At 38.7% G+C, this 22,433-nt stretch overlaps 1 protein-coding gene across 9 annotated transcripts in view; it reads right to left on the bottom strand.

Moving 5' to 3' along the window:
• CACNA1B (calcium voltage-gated channel subunit alpha1 B) overlaps nt 1-22,433 on the bottom strand; it is a 490,529-nt gene that overhangs the window by 178,405 nt on the left and 289,691 nt on the right. For all 9 annotated transcript variants that reach the window (XM_060251289.1, XM_060251281.1, XM_060251280.1 and 6 more), the window contains 2 exons: nt 19,871-19,983; nt 2,556-2,668 (listed from right to left, as the gene is read on the bottom strand). In XM_060251289.1, coding sequence (XP_060107272.1) covers nt 2,556-2,668; nt 19,871-19,983 — 226 coding nt within the window. The remainder of the gene's footprint in view (nt 1-2,555; nt 2,669-19,870; nt 19,984-22,433) is intronic.

Raw genomic sequence — 22,433 nt, 5'->3', positions numbered from 1 at the left:
ATTGTCTTTCAGCATGCAATGTAGGCAATTCATCCACTGATATCCTGTTGAAGGAAGACAGTTTCCTGGACCTCACTTTCATCTCTTGCAGAAACCTCTACTTTTATATTTTCAAGGGTCTACTTTACTGCAATAGGGGTGAGTGGATTCCTCCTGCTCCATCCCAATTAAAACTCATCTGCTTTTTAATCCAGGGGTTCTGCAGTCCAACAAGCTTCCATTGAATGTTGTAGAACTCTGAGGAGCAGAACCCAAGAATTAAACTGAGAATCCTCCTCCACATTTCCCTGGTATCTGCACAGACTATGGTCAAAGAAGATAGATCCAGGTGGGCAGTCGTGTTGGTCTGAAGCAGTAGAACTAATTTTGAGTCCAGTGGCACCTTTAAGACCGCACTGAATAAAAACGTCATTGGTCTTAAAGGCACCTTTAAAACTGTACTGAATAAAAACATCATTGATCTTAAAAAGACACCTTTAAGAACACACTGAATAAAAACGTCATTGGTCTTAAAGGCACCTTTAAGTTCACAGTGAATAAAAACATTATTGGTCTTAAAGGCACCTTTAAGACCACACTGAATAAAAAACATCACTGGTCTTAAAGGCACCTTTAAGACCACACTGAATAAAAACATCATTGATCTTAAAGGTGCCACTGTGCTCAAAATTTGTTCTATGCTCAAAGAAGTGCAAGACTTAAGGTCCATGGGTGCATTGTTGCTAGCTTGAGGATCCTGGGGAAAGTGCATTCATGCTTAACAACATAAAAACAACAACAACAAAAGAAACAGCAGCCCCTTTCAAAACTAGCCCTTTGCCAAATTTATTCTTTAAAAAGGAAAATAAAAATAAGACTTCGGACATTCAAAGGGCTAATTTTGAAGACGCTGCTATTTTTCTAGCTATTTTGCTCGGCTAGAGGGTGCCTTTCTGCCGAGACGTGCGTCTGGGTTTGGGCCCTCTGGTGCGGGCCTCCCTGCTGGGCCTGCCTGGAGGGAGCTGAGCAGCTCAGCTCCGACTGGGGGGCTGGGTCCTCGCCCGTTAATGGCAGGGGAGCGGTCGCGGTGACCCCTAGCCCTGGCCAGGCCGCTGGTGGGGTTCCCTTGCTGTTCATGTTGTAAGTTAATAAAGTGGCCCAATTTCAATCCAATGCATCGTGTCCGACTCGTTATTCCGACCTTGGTGGGCAAAGAAACAAAAAGTGAGAAAAACTCCAGTGCTAGACACTTGTATGATGAAAAGCTAAATAAGTTTTAAAATGTGTGCTTTAGCAAACAAAGGGGTAGTTCTGAAAGTGCTTCTTTCTGTTACCATTTTTGTTTGTTTGTGTTTTTCGATACATGGACACACTTCTTCCTAAGATCCTTGAATTCTGGGGTTGCCAATATACATATCCATGATATGCTAGGGGGGGGAAATGAGGGGGGAAATCCCCACAGACTTCTCATTGGACCTCCTATTGATCAGTGTTTGATCTGAAAAGTACTGCAATGGCAGTAAGACTGCTTTGATTGCAAATTCAATCCTAATAGGATTTTGTGACAACCCAAGAGCTGGTCAGGGGGAACCAAACATACTTTACAATTTAGGCAGTAGCCAGTCTACTGCTAGGTTGCAAGAAATGGGAGTTTTACTGGCATGATCACTTGACTACATCTCCCGTCCCTCTGCGTTCCTCATATAACACTGCCTTCTGTAGCTGACAGCAGAAATCTATAGTTCAAGGCAAAAGAAATCACACAAAAGATCCCACATTCAGTTCCTGTAATCTACGGTTAACCTTATGCAGCATGACATGAAAGACCTCTTCCTAACCTTGTAGAGCTGATACCACTTGAGGAGAACAAGAATGAGCTAAATGGATCGTAGCTTTATACACAGAATCTCCAAGCTCAAGCTTCCATTCAAAGGATCTCAGTTAGCAAGACTGAGAAAGCTTCCTGCCTGAGACACTGCCTGGCTAGAAGAACCATGGGTCTGACAGTATAAAGCAGCTTCATATGCTCACAAAAAAACCTAGTATTCCCTGGAGGAGCCCTAGCACAGTGGCAGAGCATGTGTTTTGCATGAAGGAGGACCAAGTTTCAATTATCCTTTCAGGTAGCTGCTCTTGGGGAAGGCCTCTCCTTCAAATCTGGAGGAACTGCTGCCAGTCAGAGTGGTCAATACTGAGCCAGATGGGCCAGTGCAAGGATGCTTCATAGTGAAAAGCAAGCAAAGCGGGAAGATTGGGATGCAGAGGCTACATCCTAAAAACACTATCATTGGGTGAAGGAAGGAGAACTCGATTTCAGATTCCCAGAAAGGAAGCTGCATTTGCTGCAGCACATGATTGTCTCCAAAAGGTCTTAATTCTCTTTTCATTCTTCAGTTTCATTTCACTAATCTTTACTGCTGTTGGAGACTCTGGTTTAGAAGAACAAAAGAAAAATGTTTTTTTGTAACAACTACATGCAGAAGAATAGAGGACTGAAAAAAAGTCTGGTTTTTACAGGTACTGGTCCTTCTCACCACATTAGAGTCACACAGTTCAAAAATTAACCTGCAACATACTTGGTGACTTTGAAAATCCTCAGCAGCCGAAGAGCCCTCAACACACTGATGCCAAATGAAGTTCCAGGTTTCACAGCAGCCCAAATAACTTCAAAGATGCTGCCCACAATCACCTGCAAGATAAACAGGGGAGATGAAGTAGTATAAGGGAGAGAGAATTTCACTTTGCAGAAAGAGGGGTCAAGACCTCCAAATCTTTTGAGCATGTACTCAGGCTAGGACTGTGTGTTCCACTTATCCATGCAGTTGCAGTAAAATCAGTATCAAGCCTGGCAAGTAGTATCCTGAAAGTCTTACCTTCAATTCCCAAAACTGTCAAAAAAGGCAGAAGAAAGACACATGAAAAGGAACTAAAGGAATTTAGGAGCCCCAGTGCTCCTATGATGACTGTAGATTTGAAAGCATGGGAAGAACCATCAAGATCACAAAAACAAGAAAAACAACTAAAATACTCAAGAATTAGAGAATTTCACTTCTATGGTGTTCCGCAAATTGAGCTGAACTGAATTAAATAAAGTGCATCTATTTAAACTGACAAATGCATATATTGAAAAAACTGGCCTTTTGATATAAAAGTCAGCTCAGAATTGCAACTGAACTCTTTGCTAAACACAAAATATAGCCCTGGTTTATGGGTTATGAGTACATATGTAATCAAGTATAGGAGCACTCTGCTCTGTCAATAAGCAAGCTTCTGAAATTCTCCTCTTACGAATTTCTCTGAAGATTCTGGAATTAAAAATTACCAGGTTTTGTTTCTGAAGTTCAATCAATGCATCAGCAATGTCTATTGCAGCACTTTTAACATCCTGTTTTCACACACAGCACTGCGCATATGCTTCTGTATGATGCCGCTTTCCACTCCTTCATTTTCTTTGCATAATTCCCATGTCATAGGTATGAATTAATAAACCGCTGGAAAAAAGCTATCATGATGTCATTGCACATATGCTTGTAGCAAAAATCTTTTTGTCTGCTGTTTTACCAATGTACAGAGCACGTGTAAACATCAGTAATAAAAGGTTTCTTTGTTCTTTTAATTGTTCAATAAAAATGAAAAATAAAAAGTTAAAAAAGAGCTTTAGGTAAAAGATGCAGCCACACATTTAATCACATCAAACCTCTTTCCTCTAGTGTTTTATCAATGTGCAATGGTGGCATAGCTTGGGGTGAGGTAGAAGGAAGACACAGCAAAGGAACTGAAAGAATTTAAAGCAGCAGCATACAGCACATGCCCCGGTGCTGGAAATAATTTAACAACTTCTCCCACTTCAACTGGAATGATGAAATACAATACTAAGTAAACATCTGAAATAATACAGGAGTGGAACCAAGGAAATCTGTTAATTCCAATCTGTGAAACAAGAACCTTAATGTGCTGTTGCAAAACTCTCTCTTACCAACAGAGATGTGCAGCTGTTTCACACATAACACAGAGACAAACTAGGCTGGTCTTCAAGAGAATAAGTTGTTTACAGCCATGTTGATCCAAAAATAAAATCCAAAATGTCAAGAACACAATCCAGATAATACCTTTTATTAGGACCAGTCTGTCACACAACAGTGTCAAAACCTGCAGGCATAGCACAGATTGTGTTCTTGGCATTCCAGTGCACAGTCCAAGAAGGAGCAGCATCCAATCTCAGCTCTCTAACAAATACAACTACATAATACATTCATTTGTCACATTTGCCCTTTTAGCTTCATTTGCAGATAGTTTTCTCAATTTCCCTCCTTAATTTGCATGCTGCAAAACTTTATTTTACCTCTCGAAACTTTTCTGCTACTTTGTTTTTTAAAACTTCAGCATTTCTTTCCTAGCCTGACACAGTCATCCAGGGCACTTACAAAATAAATATGCAAAATGCTGAAGTTACAAAAATTGTATATGTCATAACTGCACAGCAGTGGTGCACAATTCCACAAGCGGCAGCGATTAAAAACACCTTCCTTGGAGAATGCCATTTGTATGAAGGTAATGGAATTTCCTATTCAGTCAAAACAATCTATTAAGAAGGATCCAAAAATGAATTTTTATTAGTCATGTAAATTGCTCCAACCACACCTGGTATGTACCATTCTTGCAAGGTGTTTCCAGCCTAAGCAATTACAAAGCAATGAGTATCCTAACCAAACAGCCATGAGAATGTTAATGAAATGGTCACTGGAGATGCATAACTGCTGTTAACTGCATAGCCAAGAGGGTCTTATTTCTACTACTGAATGGATTTATTTTATAATAAACAAAAGGAAACAGACAAATGCAAACTTTTACTGGCTATACAGAGCAGGGGTGTCAAATTCATTTGTTATGAGGGCCAAATCTGACATAAATGAGACTTTGTTGGGACAGGCCATGTGCATACCTATTTAAGATTAGGTAGCAAAGATATAAACTTTATAATGGACACAGACAAACATGATTAAATATTTTTTTAAAAAAAATTAAACTTAAATATGCTTAGAACATTAGCACTCTTTGGTCTTAAAGGTGCTTTCTTTGTATTTCTCCCATGGGATCTGGGGAACTGGGCAAAGGAAACTCTGGCTCTTTCCCTCCTTCCCTAGGGGACCAGGAGGGGGAGGTTCTTCAATCAATGAAGAAAATTGAGGTTTTGCCCTGTAACTATAGCCTGTAGCCGCCCTGAGCCTGCTTCGGCAGGTGAGGGCGGGATATAAATAAATTTTTATTATTATTATTAACTCCTGTGAGATTGAGCAAGCCTTCCAAAGCAAGCAACGATGCAGAAGGAAGCGAGAGAGAGGGAGAAGGAAGCAGAAAAGACAAGACAGGAAGTACTTGAAGGGCTGTCATACAGAGGATGGTGTGGAATTGTTTTCTGCGGCCCTGGAAAGTAGGACCAGAACCAATGGGTTGAAATTAAATCAAAAGAGTTTCCAGCTCAACATCAGGAAGAACTTCCTGACCGTTAGAGCGATTCCTTAGTGGAACAGGCTTCCTCAGGAGGTGGTGGGCTCTCCTTCCTTGGAGGTTTTTAAACAGAGGCTAGATGGCCATCTGACAGCAATGAAGATCCTGTGAATTTAGGGGGGAGGTGTTTGTGAGTTTCCTGCATTGTACAGGGGGTTGGACTAGATGACCCTAGAGATCCCTTCCAACTCTATGATTCTATGACAAGAGCCAGTTGCTTGGGGGCCTGATAGGAGCCTTTCGGGGGCCTGATTTGGCCCCCAAGCCGCATGTTTGACACTCCTTTTGAATTAAAACAATTTTATTTAGTAACATTTGGTAACAATATCTATTTCTTACATCATTAATAACTTCTTTTTATCTATCCCTTATATTACTTTCTAACCACCCCTTCCCCTATTACTTGACCCCTGCTGGTGTTATTTACTTAAAATACTAATATTTAAAGGTACCCTTAACTAGTACAAACAAAGATTTATATTCTTCTTCCTTCTAAGACTTAATCATTATCAAAAATTGTCCAATGTCCTTTTATTTTCCACTCTTTTTCTACATATCTTCTAAACTTTTCCTACTCCGTCTTAAAAACTTCTAAATCATAGTCTCTTAGAATTCTTGTTAATTTGTCCATTTCACTCCATGTCATAACTTTTACAATCCAATCCCATTTTTCTGGTATTTTTTTCTTGCTTCCACAACTGCACATACAATGTCCTAGCAGCTGAAAGCAAGTACCAAATTATAGTTCTATCTTCTTTTGGAAATTTTTCCATTTGTAATCCCAACAGTAAAGTCTCTGCAACTTTCTTAAATTCATATCCCAATATCCTAGAAATTTCTTGTTGAATCATCTGCCAATATTTTTCTGCTCTTTCACAAGTCCACCCCATATGGTAGAAAGAACATTCATGTTTTTTACATTTCCAACATCTATCTGGCATCTTATTGTTCATCTTTGCCAACTTTTTAGGAGTCATATACCATCTATACATCATTTTAAAACAGTTCTCTTTAATACTATAACATGTCAAAAGCTTTATAGAATTCTTCCAAAAATATTTCCAAGTTTCCATGTCTATTTCTTTATTTACATTAATTGCCCACTTAATCATTTGAGATTTCACTACTTCATCTTCCGTAGACCATTTTCAGAGTAATTTATATAGTTTTGAAATTAATTTTTCATTGTCTCCAAGCAGAACTTTTTCCATTTCTGTTTGCTCTTTTCTTATTCCTTCAGTTTTGATATCATTTTCCACCAAGCTCTTTATTGGTTGCATTTGGAACCAATCATATTTATTATTCAGTTCTTCAGCAGTTTTCAATTCTATTTTGCCACTTTGTATTTTTAATAGTTGATTATATGACAACCACTTTTCTTCACCCGTCTCAGCTGTTATTTTTATTACTTCTGCTGGCACTATCCATAACGGTTTTCTCTCATCCCCGTATTTCTTATATTTCATCCATGTATTTAGCAAATTGTTTCTTATATAATGGTGAGAGAAAAAAACATCCATCTTTTTTTCCCCATAGTACATATACGCATGCAGCCAAATTTATTTCCATGACCTTCCAACGCTAAGAGTTTTTTGTTTAACAACGTCACCCATTCTTTTATCCACACTAAACAAACTGCTTCATGGTATAGTTTTAAATCTGGTAATTGGAATCCTCCTCTCTCTTTTGCATCTGTTAAGATTTTCATTTTGATCCTTGATTTCTTCCCAGCCCACACAACCTCTGAAATTTTCTTTTGCCATTTATTAAATTGCTTACTGTCTTTCACAATCGGAATAGTTTGAAACAAATACATTATTCTTGGCAGAATATTCATCTTGATTGCAGCTATTCTGCCAAGCAATGACAAATTAAGTTTACTCCATTTTATCATATCTTCATCCATTTTACGCCATAGCTTCTCATAATTGTTTTTAAACAAATTAATATTCTTCATTGTTATCTCCACACCCAAATATTTTACCTTAGACGTAACTTCACAACCCGTTAGCTTCTGCAGTTCCTTTTGTTTACTTACTTGCATATTTTTACATAGAAGTTTTGATTTTTCTTTATTAATATAAAGTCCTGCCAATTCTCCATATTCTTGTATTTTGACTACCAACAAAGGTGTTATTTGTATGGGATTTTCATTTATAAACATTATATCATCTGCAAATGCCCTATATTTATAAGTAAATCCTGTTACTTTTAATCCTTCTATTTCTTTGTCTTCTAGGATTTGCATCAGTAAGATTTCAAGAGTCACTATAAACAACAGTGGAGAAAGCGGACAGCCTTGTCTTGTACCTTTGCTAATTATCATATCTTCTGTGAGATCTGCATTTATACATAACCTTGCACATTGTTCAGTATATATTGCTTTTATCATCCTTATAAAGTTTTCCCCCAACTCCATTTTTTCCATTACTGCAAACATAAAGTCCCAGTTTAAATGATCAAATGCTTTCTCTGCATCCACAAAGAATAATGCAACTTTCTTTGCTGGATGCCTTTCATAATATTCCACAATATTTACAACAGTTCTAATATTGTCTCTTATTTGCCTTTTGGGAAGAAACCCCGCTTGATCCTCCTTTATAAAATTTATCAAATGATGTTTAAGCCGTTCTGCCAATATTCTTGTATATATTTTATAATCATTATTTAATAGTGAAATTGGTCTATAATTTTTTACATTCATGACATCTCTATCTTCTTTTGGAATCGAAATAAGCCAGGCATTAGGAATTATGCCAGTTCTGTCAATACTAGTAAAGAGAGATGCGAGCGGAGTAGCCCACCAATCTGGATCTAACTTTAGGATTTCAGAGGGAAAAACATCAGGTCCTGCTGCTTTACCTGATTTCAATTGCAAAATTAGATCTTTAACTTAATCAGAAGTCACAGAGGGCCACTCCGGAAGATCTACCTGAGAAAGTTCGAAAGGTCTAGAAGTGTATAGTTTACTTTGGGAGAACATAGAGAAGAAATATTGGTACCAGACATTAGGGGAAATGGCAGACATAGAAGGGGCATCAACTCTATAGGCACCTGATACAATAAACCAGAATTTTTTAGAGTTCTTTAAGATTATGGCCTGGTATAGCTCCTCCCATTGAAGTTTAGCATAATCATTCTTTTTGCTTATAATAACCTGGGACAGCTGATTTTTAAGATCAAAGTACTCTGATGGTAAAGACAAAGCCCCAGAGTCGCGGTAACATCTGTAGGTGTTATGCAACAGAGTTTTAACGGCTCTACATTCTTCATCAAACCAGGGCTGCAGAGATTTTGTTTCTTCCCTTTTTTACATTTTAGGTTTAAAATGTAGTAGATTTAACAGGATTGAGTACTCTAATAGACACTGTCTTTGTAATTCCAAGTGTATTGAAACTATTTCCCATGTATTACTGAACTGTCCTCTTTATGATGATATTCGTTGTATACACTTGAAAGATATCTTAGCAGATATGTTGGGCTGTGCTGATTCAGGCAAAGTCCACAAACTTTTAAATGACACTTGCGCTGAGGTAACTTTAATGGTGGCTAGATTTCTCCAACAGGCCATGGAAATACGACAGAGAATGGTTCTGGAATGACCACATTTTATTTGTTTTAATTATTTAATTTGGCTAAACTCGACTCATATATATTTTACTTATTTTATGTATTTTAGCTCCCTATATACTCTATAATCTAGGATTTTATATTATTTATATTGCTATTTTACTGCTAAATCTGTTTTATGCCAATAAAGGCTTGCTATTTGCTATTTGAATCGAAATAACAGCCTCCTTCCATGTATTTGGTATTTTCCCTTTTATTCTTATAATATTCATCAATTTCTGAAGTTTCGGTATTAATTCTTTTTTGAAGGTTTCAAAAAATTTGGCTGTATATCCATCTGGCCCAGGCGCCTTTCCATTTTTGCATTAAGCACTGCTTCAGTTTCTATTTTTTCAATTGGATCATTCAAAACTTTTTTCATATTTTCTGTTAAGGATGCTATTTTAATATTTTGTAAATACGGTCCCATCTTTTCTTTCTTTATTTTAACACCCTGAAATAATTTGGCATAGTACTTAAAGAATTCTCTTTTTATTCCTTCCTGATCTACCAACTCTCTTCCATCAACCACAATTTTATTAATAATTTTACTTTATCTCTTTTTTTTTTAGTTGCCAGGCCAAATACTTTCCAGGTTTATTTGCTTCCTCAAAAGATTTCTGCTGTAATCTTTTCAGATTCCATTCCAGTTCTTTATTTAACAAATGTCTCATTTGTGTTTGTAATATTGTAATCTCCCTCATAATTTTCTTTTTCCCTGGTGTTTTTCTCAGTTCCCCTTCTTTTTTCTTTATTTCATTTTGAATGTCCAACATCTGTTTTTCTTTGCCCTCCTGTCTTTATATTCAGTGTAATCAATATTCTTCTCATTACTGCTTTATAAGCATCCCACACTGTCTGAAATTCTATATCTTCTTTAGCGTTTATTTGGAAGAAAACTTTAGTTTCATTTTCTAGAGATGTCACTATTTCTTTATTCTGTAGTAAATCATTTAATCTCCATCTTCTCGACTTTTTAGACAATTTTGTAATTTACATTATTGGGTTATGATCAGCCCCTATTTTAGGTAAAATCTCTATTTTCTTTGTTATACCTAAATCCTTAGGGCCCCACAACATGTCAATTCTGGAAAAAGTATTATGTCTTGCTGAAAAAAAGTTACAGTCCCGTACTTCAGGGTTAAATTTTCTCCATATATCTTCCAGGTTTTCTTGTTTGACCAATTCAAAAAAGACTTTGGCAACTTTCCTCCCTTATTATTCCCCCCTTCTCAGACATATCCAGTATATTCTGGATTGTTCCATTAAAATCCCCCATTATCAAAACTTGATCATATGTCACTTCATCAAATTGTTATATAATGTTTTTTTTTAAAGCATCCTTTGCTCCATTTGGTGCATACAGTCCCAATAACAATGGTTTTTTTGCATTTAATATTATTTCTACAGCTACAAATCTTCCATTTTTATTTTTAAACATTAATTTCGACTCTAATTCTTGTTTAATATAAAAAATCACTCCCCTTTTCTTCTGTTCAGCCAATGAGTGAAATTCTACTCCCAATTGCTTATTCCATAAAAATTTATAATCCTTTTGTTTGATATGTACTTCTTGTAAACAAACTATATTACAATTTTGCTTTTTAATCCAATGAAACGTTGCCTTTCTTTTTTGTGGTGAATTTAGTCCATTTACATTCCAAGATAATAATTTATAATCCATCATGGTGCAAATTCTTTATGTTCTTCACAAAATCTACGCAGTTCCTGTGTGTTTGTAATTGTAATCCTTTTTCCTTGAAGTTCAAAGCTCAAACCTTCAGGTATTATCCATCTATACCTCATTTCATTGCCCTGTAATTTTTCTGTCAATTTCTTATATGCTCTTCTGTCATTTATCACTTGTCGGCAACTCCTTCATAATTCTTACTCTGCTGCCTCCCACTATCAATGTCTTTTCAACGTTTTTATTCATGATCTTTCCCACCATTTCTTTTGTCATATATCTTATAACCACATCTCTTGGTAGATTATTATTTTTTTGGCATAAAGTGAGTTCACTCTATATATATATAGTCATACATATTTCTAGTCCCTTCAGGATTTTCCTCCAAAAATTCTGCAATTATTTTTATTATATATTCTTTCAAATCAGTTTCTTCATCCTCAGGTACTCCTCTCAGACGTATCTGGGTCTCCATCAATTTGCAGTCATGAATTGCCACTTTTTCTTGTATTTTTAACAAGGTGGAATCATGTACTTTCACTCTCCCTTCCACCTCTTGCACTTTCTTTGATGTTACCACAGTCTCATTTATGAGATCTTCTATACCTTTTTTTAGTTCTTCAATATCTTTTCAAATTTCTTTTTTGGAAGCAGTTATCATCTCCTTCATCCCTTTCATTATCCTGGCTTCCATTGCATCTAATTGATCCTGCATTTTCTCCAGTGAAGCAGTCCTTGCACGAGTTTGCTTGTGGTCTGACATGTAAAAACACTGAAAATTTTGACCTCACCAAATTAAATTTCAGCTATCAGGTTTAAAAGAGTGAAGCTTGCTTTCTTCAATAAGCCTAATTTCACCATCCTCAGAGCCTCCTGGGCTCAGATATTAATTTTAAAAGTTTTTATTTTCTCCAAAATGGCGGTCACAACTTTCTGCCTCACTTTAAACATTTTTTTTCTTTTTTCTCTAGAGGCTTCTAAAATAGTTATTAACAATAATGTCCAATAGTATTTACCTTATAATCATCACCTCTGTTGGCTCCCCAATTTTTAATGTCCCGAACACTTTAAAGATTTTATTTAAACTTTAACCTCCTTGCAATGGCCGCCGATGTTTTTCTATGATATTATAGTCCTAGAGTAGGCTGGCTGCTTCGTTGATTTCCCTTTTCCATCCAATGCTTCCTGCTTTACTTGCCACCAAATTCCGGTTTTGCTGGTAGAGAGATCTCACGATGCTTGACGTATTTCCTATGTTGACTGTGGGAGCTGCAGTTCTATGACAATGGGGCTTTTTCTCAAAAACTGCAAGTAGACCAAACAATAAATTCTTTTCCACTTTTTAGCACTGTCCTTTAAATTTACAAAGTCCAGATTTTGCCCCTTCTTCTTCCAAGCTTTCTAGATTTCCATTTCCCACCTTCTGATTTTATTTTGTTTAACTTTAATTAGTCCCGGAATGAAAGATAGCAATCTGTACCTTTTCTGTAGTTATCCAGATCAACACCAGTCTTGTGTAGCTTTAGATGTTTAGTAGTATCAAAGAAGATTAGGATCCTGTCGAGCTTATGTCAAATAAATGACTCTGGAAACTTCTGCAGATGATGAAAATGCAACTTGTTTCCAAAGACCCCTCAAAGCCTCAAAGGAGCCCCCCCCCAGGACTCCCTTTTAGCCAAGGTAAATCTCCTCAAAGTTTCCTGTGCATATCTTGGACTGATCTCTGACTGAGAAAAGTAGGCAGTAGGCATTAGATTGCCTTCCACTACCCCGAACAGAAGTTCCAGCCTGCTCCCCTTCTGAGAAGCAGTTCAGATCAGCATTTCCCAACCCTGGAAGTCCTCTCATGTTTGACACTCCTGATACAGAGGCTGGACTGAAGATCAACAGAGAGATTTGCTAGTTTTTATTATGTGTCAGATTACAGAAAGCAAAACATAAGCAAGCTGTTCATGGGCTCAATCTTTTTATCCAGTCTCCATTACTATATTGACATTCGAGCCTCTGGAAAATGTGGCACCTGTCAATCTGTGCGCTATCTCCAAAGCACTGACCATAAGGAGGAGCTGCAGAGAGACCAGCAGGGAATACTTTTGCACATCAAGAGCCTAGAACAAGGCTTTTCTTTTCCTAAAAGCTCCTGAGCCAAACTTGCTTCAGCCCCTTCACAGTTGATAATCAGCCCATGTTTAATAACTTGTAGAGTGAAAGCCCTGTTAGCCTGCTGTAGAAAAAATAATTAGAAGAAGAAAAGGAAGATATTGGATTTATATTCCGCCCTTCACTCCGAAGAGTCTCAGAGAGGCTCACAATCTCCTTTACTTTCCTCCCCCACAACAGACACCCTGTGAGGTGGGTGGGGCTGGAGAGGGCTCTCACAGCAGCTGCCCTTTCAAGGACAACCTCTGCCAGAGCTATGGCTGACCCAAGGCCATTCCAGCAGGTGCAAGTGGAGGAGTGGGGAATCAAACCCGGTTCTCCCAGATAAGAGTCCGCACACTTAACCACTACACCAAACTTGCTCTCCACACCAAACTGGCTAGAAGTCTTGTAGTACCTTAAAGGCTACCATGTTTATTGTAGAATAAGATTTTGTGGACCAGAGTTTACTTCACCAAATAGATGAAGTGATGAAGTGGGGCTCTAGTCCACAAGAACTGAAGCTAGAATAATAATAATAATAATAATAATAATAATAATAATAATAATAATAATAATAATAATAATAATAATAATAATAATAATAATAATAATAATAAGTTTTTATTTATACCCCACCCTCCCCGCCAAGGCAGGCTCAGGGCGGCTTACAAAGCACGATATAAATATCATGATATAGCAATAAAACAAAGAAATACAATCAATAAACAGGTGACATAAATAAATACAATATATAAGTTAATGTTAAAATTAATCTAAAAACAATACAATGGTGCTATAATCTCTGTTTGTACAAAATGGTTTGATATTAATTCTGGTTTCATCTTAAAAGGCTAGTTGGAAGAGGGCGGTTTTGCAAGCCCTACGGAACTGATTAAACATGCACTGTCATGTGAGTTCCCTTAAGACTTCTATTGAATTTTCCTGCAGCTGACATGTTTATGACTGTCTTATTGTACCCTGTGCTAACAGCAGATTATACATAAACTGAGATCCCACATCTTCTGAAGTGCCACAATAGATCTTTCCCCCATTTTGCATTCCTCCAAGGAATGTGTTGTTCTCACTTGTTCATTTTATTTCCTCAACAACCCTGTGAGCCTGACAGTGTGTGACTGGTCTAAGGTTGAACAAACATGTGGACAAGGGGGACCCAATAAATGTTGTTTACCTTGATTTCCAGAAAGCTTCTGATAAAGCTCATCAAAGGCTCCTAAGTAAGCTCAATAGTCATGCGGTAAAAGGACAAGTCCTCTCGTGAATCAAAAACTGGCTGATTAATAGGAAACAGAGAGTGAGTATAAATGGGCAATTTTCACAGTGGAGGGTAGTAAGAAGTGGGGTGCCACAGGGCTCAGTACTGGGTCAGATGCTTTTTAACTTGTTTGTTAATGATTTGGAGTTGGGAGTAAGCAGTGAAGTAGCTAAGTTTGGGAATGACACTAAATTGTTCAGGGTGGTGAGAACCAGGGAGGATTGTGAGGCACTCCAAAGGGATCTGTTGAGGCTGGGCAAGTGGGCATCAATGTGGCAAATCAGGTTCAATGTAGCCAAGGGCAAAGTAATGCACACTGGGGCCAAAATTCCTAACTATAAATACACATTGATGGGGCCTGAACTAGTGAAGACTGACCAAGAGAGAGATCTTGGAATTGTGATAGTTAACTTACTGAAAATGTCGAGACAGTGTGTGATTGCAATAAAAAAAGGCCAATGCTACGCTGGGAATTATTAGGAAGAGAACTGAAAACAAATCAGCTAGTTTCATAATGCCTCTGTATAAATCAATGGTGTGGCCTCATTTGAAATACTGTGTACAATTCTGGTCACCTCACCTCAAAAAAGTTATTATAACATTGGAAAAAGTGCAGAAAAGGACAACTAGAATAAATAAAGGGTTGGAACACTTCCCCTATGAAGAAAGGTTAAAGCACTTGGGGTTTTTAGCTTGGAGAAACGACTGAGGGGTGACATGATAGAGGTTTACAAGATTATACATGGGATAGAGAAGGTAGAGAAAGTAGCACTTTTCTCCCTTTCTCACAATAGAAGAACTTGTGGGCACTCAATGAAATTCCTGAGCAGTCTGGTTAGAACGGATAAAAGGAAGTACTTCTTCACCCAAAGAATGATTAACACATGGAATTCACCGTCACAGGAGATGGTGGCAGCTACAAGCATAGACAGCTTCAAGTGGGGATTGGATAAACATATGGAGCAGAGATTCATCAGTGGCTATTTGCCACAAGGTATAGATGGAACTCTCTGTCTGGAGCAAGTGATGTTCTATATTCGTGGGGGGGGGGGTTTGGGGGGGGTAACAGTGGGAGGCTTCTAGTGTCCTGGCCCCACTGATGGACCTCCTGATGGCACCTGGTTTTCTGGCCACTGTGTGACAGAGTATTGGACTGGATGGGCCATTGGCCTGATCTAGCATGGCTTCTCTTATGTTCTTATGTCAGCTAGTGAGCTTTGTGGAAATTTGAACCCCTACGTCCAAGTCTATCACTTTAAAATTGCCCCTTACCTTGAGAAGGCTGATCTAGATATCTGATCTAGACACTCTGGAATGGCATGGTGACACTGAGACTAAACTACTGTAGAGCACTGTGCACCCATCTCCCATCAAAATCAATTCAGAAACTTCAGTTTGTGCCAAATGCTGCAGGTCAGCCATTATCAGGGGCTAGATGGAGCATGCATATTACTCCCATTATACACTCACTGCCACTGGCTGCCCATCAGTTACTGGGCTCAATCTGAAGTATTGGCAACCACATACAAAGCCCTTAATGGACTTGGACCCTCACATCTGTGAGATCGTCTCTCCCTCTATGCTCTACCAGGACAGCTTTGCTCATCTGAGCAGGGCATTCACCTTTAAAGCCCTATATGGCTTGGGACCTGTCTATCTGAAGGACCGTCTTTCCCCGCATGTTCCCCAGAGAGTACTGAGGTCGGGAACACAGAATCTCCTTACTGTCCCTGGGCCGAAAGAAGCCCGCTTGAAATCCACAAGAGAAAGGGCTTTCTCTGTTATGGCCCCTACATGGTGGAATCAGCTGCCGGAAGAGGTGAGGGCCCTGCGGGACCTTGTTCAGTTCCGCAGGGCCTGTAAGACGACCCTCTTCCGGCTAGCCTATACCTAGCTTGAGAATTTAATGCACTTGCCAGATCTCTTTTATATATATTTGGAATATTTATTAATTTTAAGGTTTTATCTGTTTTATCTGTTTTAAATGTTTAATCCTTTACATGTTGAAATATTGTTTAATTTTATGTCGGATCTATTATTGGAAGCCGCCCTGAGCCACTTGTGGGAAGGGTGGGATATAAATTCTAAATAAATAAATAAAATAAATAAATAAACTGCCAACTGGCAAATGGGCAAAACCAACTACTGCCTATACATGTGCCTTCTCTATTGTGCCCCCCACCTTGTGGAATGGCCTCCCTGAGGAGGTCAGGAAGGCTCTAACTCTCCTGGCTTTTTGCAAACTATGTAAAACAGAATTATTGAAGAATGTGATTTTTTAATGTAGGCAATAGGGCAGTGCTGTGCAAAAGGCTTCACAAAGTTAACTGGATGAATTATTGGGGACTGTGTTTTGCACTATGGTGTATAGTTTGCTGTGCATTGAATCCTATTGTGCAATTTTGCATCATTTAATGTGTCATGTAATGTTAACACTTATGCTTTACTTAATTTCTATTTTTTTAGACTTCTGGTTGGTTCTACAACCCAAATTCTATTTAATTGTTTACTGAATGCCCCATCTTGTTGATTGTATTGTCTCACTCTGTGTAATCCACCTTGAGTCCCAGTGAGAAAGGTGAACTATAAACAACATAAATAAATAATCTGCACACTGGACCCTGGAAGCTAACCTCTTGGCCTGTATCTTGCATCCACCACTCTCAGTAATCTTCTATGGAAAAATAAGAGTCTCTTCCAAGCAACCACTTGGGACACCTGTGCTATCAGCCCAGCCCTTGTGAAAATGCCCACTTTACAGACAGGAATCTAAGACCAAGACTGACTAACATTTTATAGAATGCCCAAACTGCAGTAAGACGCTGCACACAAACCCGACCCACTTTTTAAAAATTCATAGAAAGCAACAACGTGATGCAAGGATGAAGGGTGACAGCATTCTAACTTTGGGAGCAATGGGTCTATTGGTCCAATGTTATCCAATGGGGCTTATTCCTTAGGTTTGCAGGTTTAGGGTCACAGACTAGTCCAACAGAAAATATGGCACTGGCCTCCCCATGAGACTTAGGCCTGTGTCTTGCCCTCAGTCATGCCTTCAACCACCTTGTGCCACAAACTCACTGGACAGCTTAGGGCAGGCCACTAGCTTTTTCTGTCATGAAGTTTTGTCTACAGAATACCCTCCCCATCTTTACTTTCTTTTAGGTGCCAGGTAAAATATGTTTTCTTTATTCACAGTTTTTAATGGAATACAGATTGTGCTGCTTATTATGCAGATGCTATTCAGATTATGGTTGTCTTAATTGCTGTGTATTTCGTTTTTGCATTATTCCAATCTGTTGCAAACCACTTTGGAGATTTTTCATCCAGGTATAAATATTTTAAATAAAACACTCAATCTCTCTTAGCTCAAAGTTTCCTCATCCATAAAACTTGGAAGATTAAGGACTATCTTACAGGGATATTTTAAGAATGAACACAATAAAGCATTTGGGGCAATAACAAGGCTACATTAATGCACAATGCAACTTCTACTAATCTTGGATTGCCAGCGGCTCTTACAGTGTAAAATTATTTATCTGTTACTGGATACAGATAAAATTGTAATATCTAAACATCTAAAATTGCAATATCTAAAGTTATGTAATATGTGGCTGATGCCATTCATTTGTTTTCAGTTTGCTCTGAATGAGACACTGAATTGCTGTAATGGTGAGCTGATTTGAATGATTCATTGTTTTGCTCTGTAAAATGGCTTTTTAAATATTGCAAGGCAGTATTTTTGCATGCAATACAATTGTATTGGTCATTTATATAAGATTGCCAGGCTTGGGTGGGGAAATCCTAGAAAGTGTGGCATGCTTGACCACTACCACCACTGGCTTTATGGAATGGCATCTTCCTGTGCAGACCATCTGTTCAGACAATGCAGCCAGCCCAGCCTCTGGCCCTGATGAGTTCTTGGCTTCTCCTTCAAAGCCTGCCAGTGAAGCAGTTAATTAGCATCAGTTGTGGCACTGGAAGTGGACACTTGCCAAAGGCCATTTTACAGGTCTCATGAAAAAGAGGCAGCTCACTTGGCGAGGAGGTAAACAACTTCTCCGAGCTCCTTGCTGGACCAAAACGACTGCATTTCTGCTAGCCTGCTGGGCAAAGAGTTCTTGAGCAAAGACGACCCCACACACTGCATGGCATCTGTGCAGCCAAGGCTGTTTACATTCTACAGTTTTGCACAAATGCAAACAAGCTGTGGAATGTGGTACAGAATGCTTAAGAACATCAGCGTTCATAGTAAAAGAGACAGTGTGGTGGAGTGGTTTGATTCCTCCACTCCTCCACATGCAGCCAGCTGGGTAACCTTGGGTCAGTCACAGTTCCCTCAGAGCTCTCTCAGCCCCACCTACCTGACAGGGTATCTGTTGTGGGGAAAGGAAGGGAAGGCAATTGTAAGCCACTTTGATACTCCTTCGGGTAGTGAAAGGCAGGGTACAAAAATCAACTCTTCTTCTAAAAATAAAAGCAGGTCTATTTCCCTTATAACCATGAGAATAGCCTTGAAAGTGTGTGGGAAATGTCGTTTGATACCTCAGGAGTAAGACTGATAAAAACATTCAGTACTCAGAGACAGAGCTTCAGATGGTGTCCCAGATACTTCCTTCCTCCATCCCCACTTAGAACTAGCAGAATAAGTTATGTGAAATATAATTCTTAATATGTATGATTTGTACATAGAACAGAAACCAAATTTCCCTTGAGGATACTTTGGGATTTCTTTGCTGATATAAAAGCAAAACTTACAGGATCAGGTAATAATAGTTTGAAGGGGGAAATGGTATATACACACTGTAACTTAAATTCGTTGATTTGAAACTGTTTGATTGACAAGGAGCATTCCCCTATTAATCAGTCAAAACTTTTAAAAAGCTGAGTTTTACTGCAAGTACTTATAAAAGCTGGAAATGATAGCTGTCACCTTAGATAAGGTATTCTCCTTTACTCCCACATAGAAGGAAATGTTCTTCTAAAATACTTGCGATGCTGATTCTGTGAATGGAGCCTCCCAGCATTGCTCTTTATATAAAAAAACACAAGGGGCATGGAGGTGATTTCAATCAAGGTTGTGGTGAGGTGGGGTTAAGCCATAAGATGGTGCCTATTGCAACATATATGCGTAATGTATAAAAACAAAGGAAGCTGTTTTCCCATTGAATTATTAAGTCAATTAAACAATCAAATCTGCATAAATGTGTACACGAGTCAAAAACAATCATGTCGAGTCTTACAAGAAGGATTCCATTCATTGATTGGGCAAAGGAGAAATGCCTATATAACAAACATCCCTGCAGAAAACTGTAGATATCAATCATATCGACCAGAGAAGAAGGGTTGCTTCTAGAAGTCTGAAACTTCCCTAGAACAGTCAAAAGCAAGAGGCCAAAGTAACATGGGATAACTATTTTCTCACTCTACAATCTCTCAAGCAATGGGAGTAACAATGTTTTTAGATGGCTGCTGGAGAGAATAGATAACCAAATACACCTCCCCAGGGGTTTACCTATGGAGAAAACCAGTAGAGTGTAGAAACAGCAATATACTTGCTTTATTGACAGTCCCTTAAGATCAAGCCACAACCTCTAACCACTAATACTGCTTATAGAAGATCATGAACACACAGTCAAAATTCAAGTTCACATATTAAAATCTCTTCTTACCCCAAAGTCAAAGCAGTTGAATGAGGAGTGAAAATAATTCCTTGGTCCCAGGCCATACATCTTGAGAGACATCTCAGTAAGAAACAAGCCAAGGAAAACAAACTCTGCAAAATCTAGAAGAAAGCACAAGAGGGTGAATCATTTGCAAGTGATTCCATAAGCATTTTGTAATACTATAGAGATGCTTCTCTTCAAGGTGGACATGCTGTCAATGGGGGAATAAAGACCTTCTGTTCTGTTGCATATCCTGCAGCGTGTAGATAAACACAGGCACATACTTAAATCATTCTTATTTTCATACTAAGGAACACTGTTCAACCCATACATGTCCACACACCACTTATATAGTTCCTAGTAAAATTAGGGTTACCAAACACAAACTGGTGCCTGGTATTCTCTTGCCATTACAACTGATCTCCAGACTTGACTGTTCAGTTTCCCTGGAGGTGAGGTGGCAGGTGGTATTTGTATATTGTCACTCAAAATAAGGAACACATACTGGGTCCTCAGATGGTCAAAATGCTGATGGTCACTCAGAAAACTGGAATTTGGTACAGCTAAAGGCTTTCTGTTTACTATGGGACAGGGCTTTTTTGAGCAGGAATGCACAGGAACACAGTTCTGGCTGGCTTGGCATCAGAGGGTGTGGCCTAATATGCAGATGAGTTCCTGCTGGGCCTTTTCTTTTAAAAAGCCCTGTGTGAAACCATGGTGATGTCAGGGGATGTCGTCTAATATACAAATAAGTTCCTGCTGGGCTTTTTCTACAACCCCCCCCCCCCCTGCTATGGGACATGGTCTATTAGAACTCCAACAACTAAGGAGCAAATAGAATGGTTGGATTTCAAGAATTTCGCTGCCTCCCTCAATAGAACTGTGATTTAAGAAAAAGGATCCGGGCCTGTACATATATGTATATCATGCAAACTGCATTTTCTAGTGAATGACATTATTACAAGCTAGAGAATAAAACAGATCAGATATGGAAGATACACAATACAAGAGATTTAACAAGCAGTTCTATAACAGAGCTACTCCAGTCTGAACTGACGAAATTAATTTTGTAGGAAAAAAATAAATGAGGCAGTTTAGGTTAGCTTAATTTGGTATAGAATTACACTATACAATGAATTTCAGTTTAAGCACAGCATGGAACTATAGGCACTACAAAGCAGAATCATAACAGAATTAAAGTGAGAAGAAAACGGATTAGAATATTTATGACAAAAGGAAGTAATAAAAATATACATACAGTCAGGAGTGGAATTCTAGCTCTTTTTAGTAAGCTCTTGGAGGATTGCCTACGTCAGGGGTGTGAGGCCCAATATGCAAAGGAGCTCTTGCTAAAATTCCACCCCTGCATACAGTCACATGCCAATCTGTATTTGGTAACTCTGGACCAAACTAGATGTTACAGTGTTGATGACATCATTTTAGAAACCAATTCAACTATTTAAAAATGCTGTGACTCCTGATTCTGATTCTGTGTTTCCCACCCCACCCCACCATATCTTTTCAAATGCCAAAACAACCTACTGTTTAGGGAAGGAACAAAGATGGAACCTAGGCAATCAACTGGCATTGAAACTGGACAGGAAGGAAACTTTGACTGAGAAAATGCAAAAGCCATAATAGGGCAATTATTGGGATATTCAAACCATTACATTCCCTGGTGACTGGAACATGCTAAGTCATGCTTAACCTTTCTGCTGGGATAGTTTAGCTTCCCTACACAGTAGAGTTCTCTCCTGCAAACAACTGCAAAGATATGAACTTAGTAACGATGAAGTAGTATTGATTCCAAACAAACGTTTCAAATGACACTAGCAACAAGGTGTCAATTAACAAAAACAACTTTACTCAATGGAAGATGAAGAAGAAGAAGATATTGGATTTATATCCCGCCCTCCACTCCGAAGAGTCTCAGAGCGGCTCACAATCTCCTTTACCTTCCTCCCCCACAACAGACACCCTGTGAGGTGGGTGGGGCTGGAGAGGGCTCTCACAGCAGCTGCCCTTTCAAGGACAACCTCTGAAAGAACTATGGCTGACCCAAGGCCATGCTAGCAGGTGCAAGTGGAGGAGTGGGGAATCAAACCTGGTTCTCCCAGATAAGAGTCCACACACTTAAACACTACACCAAACTGGCTCTCCAAACTGGAAGTGCAGGGAAATCCAAAGACATGCATAAAATTTCAAACAATCTACTGGATCTAGTACCAGAGTCCAAAATGGAGTCTCTCCTGTCTTTAATTCACAGCTGATCTGGTGATGCATAGCAGTTTGATCATAATGCCCCTGTATAAATCGATGGTGTGGTCTCATTTGGAATACTGTGTACAATTCTGGTCACCGCACCTCAAAAAGGATATTATAGCATTGGAAAAAGCCCAGAAAAGGGCAACTAGAATGATTAAAGGTTTGGAACACTTTCCCTATGAAGAAAGGTTAAAACACTTGGGGCTCTTTAGCTTGGAGAAACGTCGACTGTGGGGTGACATGATAGAGGTTTACAAGATTATGCATTGGATGGAGAAAGTAGAGAAAGAAGTACTTTTCTCCC

This window comes from Heteronotia binoei, chromosome 12 (assembly GCF_032191835.1).
Source record: "Heteronotia binoei isolate CCM8104 ecotype False Entrance Well chromosome 12, APGP_CSIRO_Hbin_v1, whole genome shotgun sequence".
In the NCBI taxonomy this organism is placed as follows: Eukaryota; Metazoa; Chordata; class Lepidosauria; order Squamata; family Gekkonidae; genus Heteronotia; species Heteronotia binoei.
Note: the sequence above shows the minus strand (reverse complement) of the source record. Positions and strands in the feature narration are given on the sequence as shown.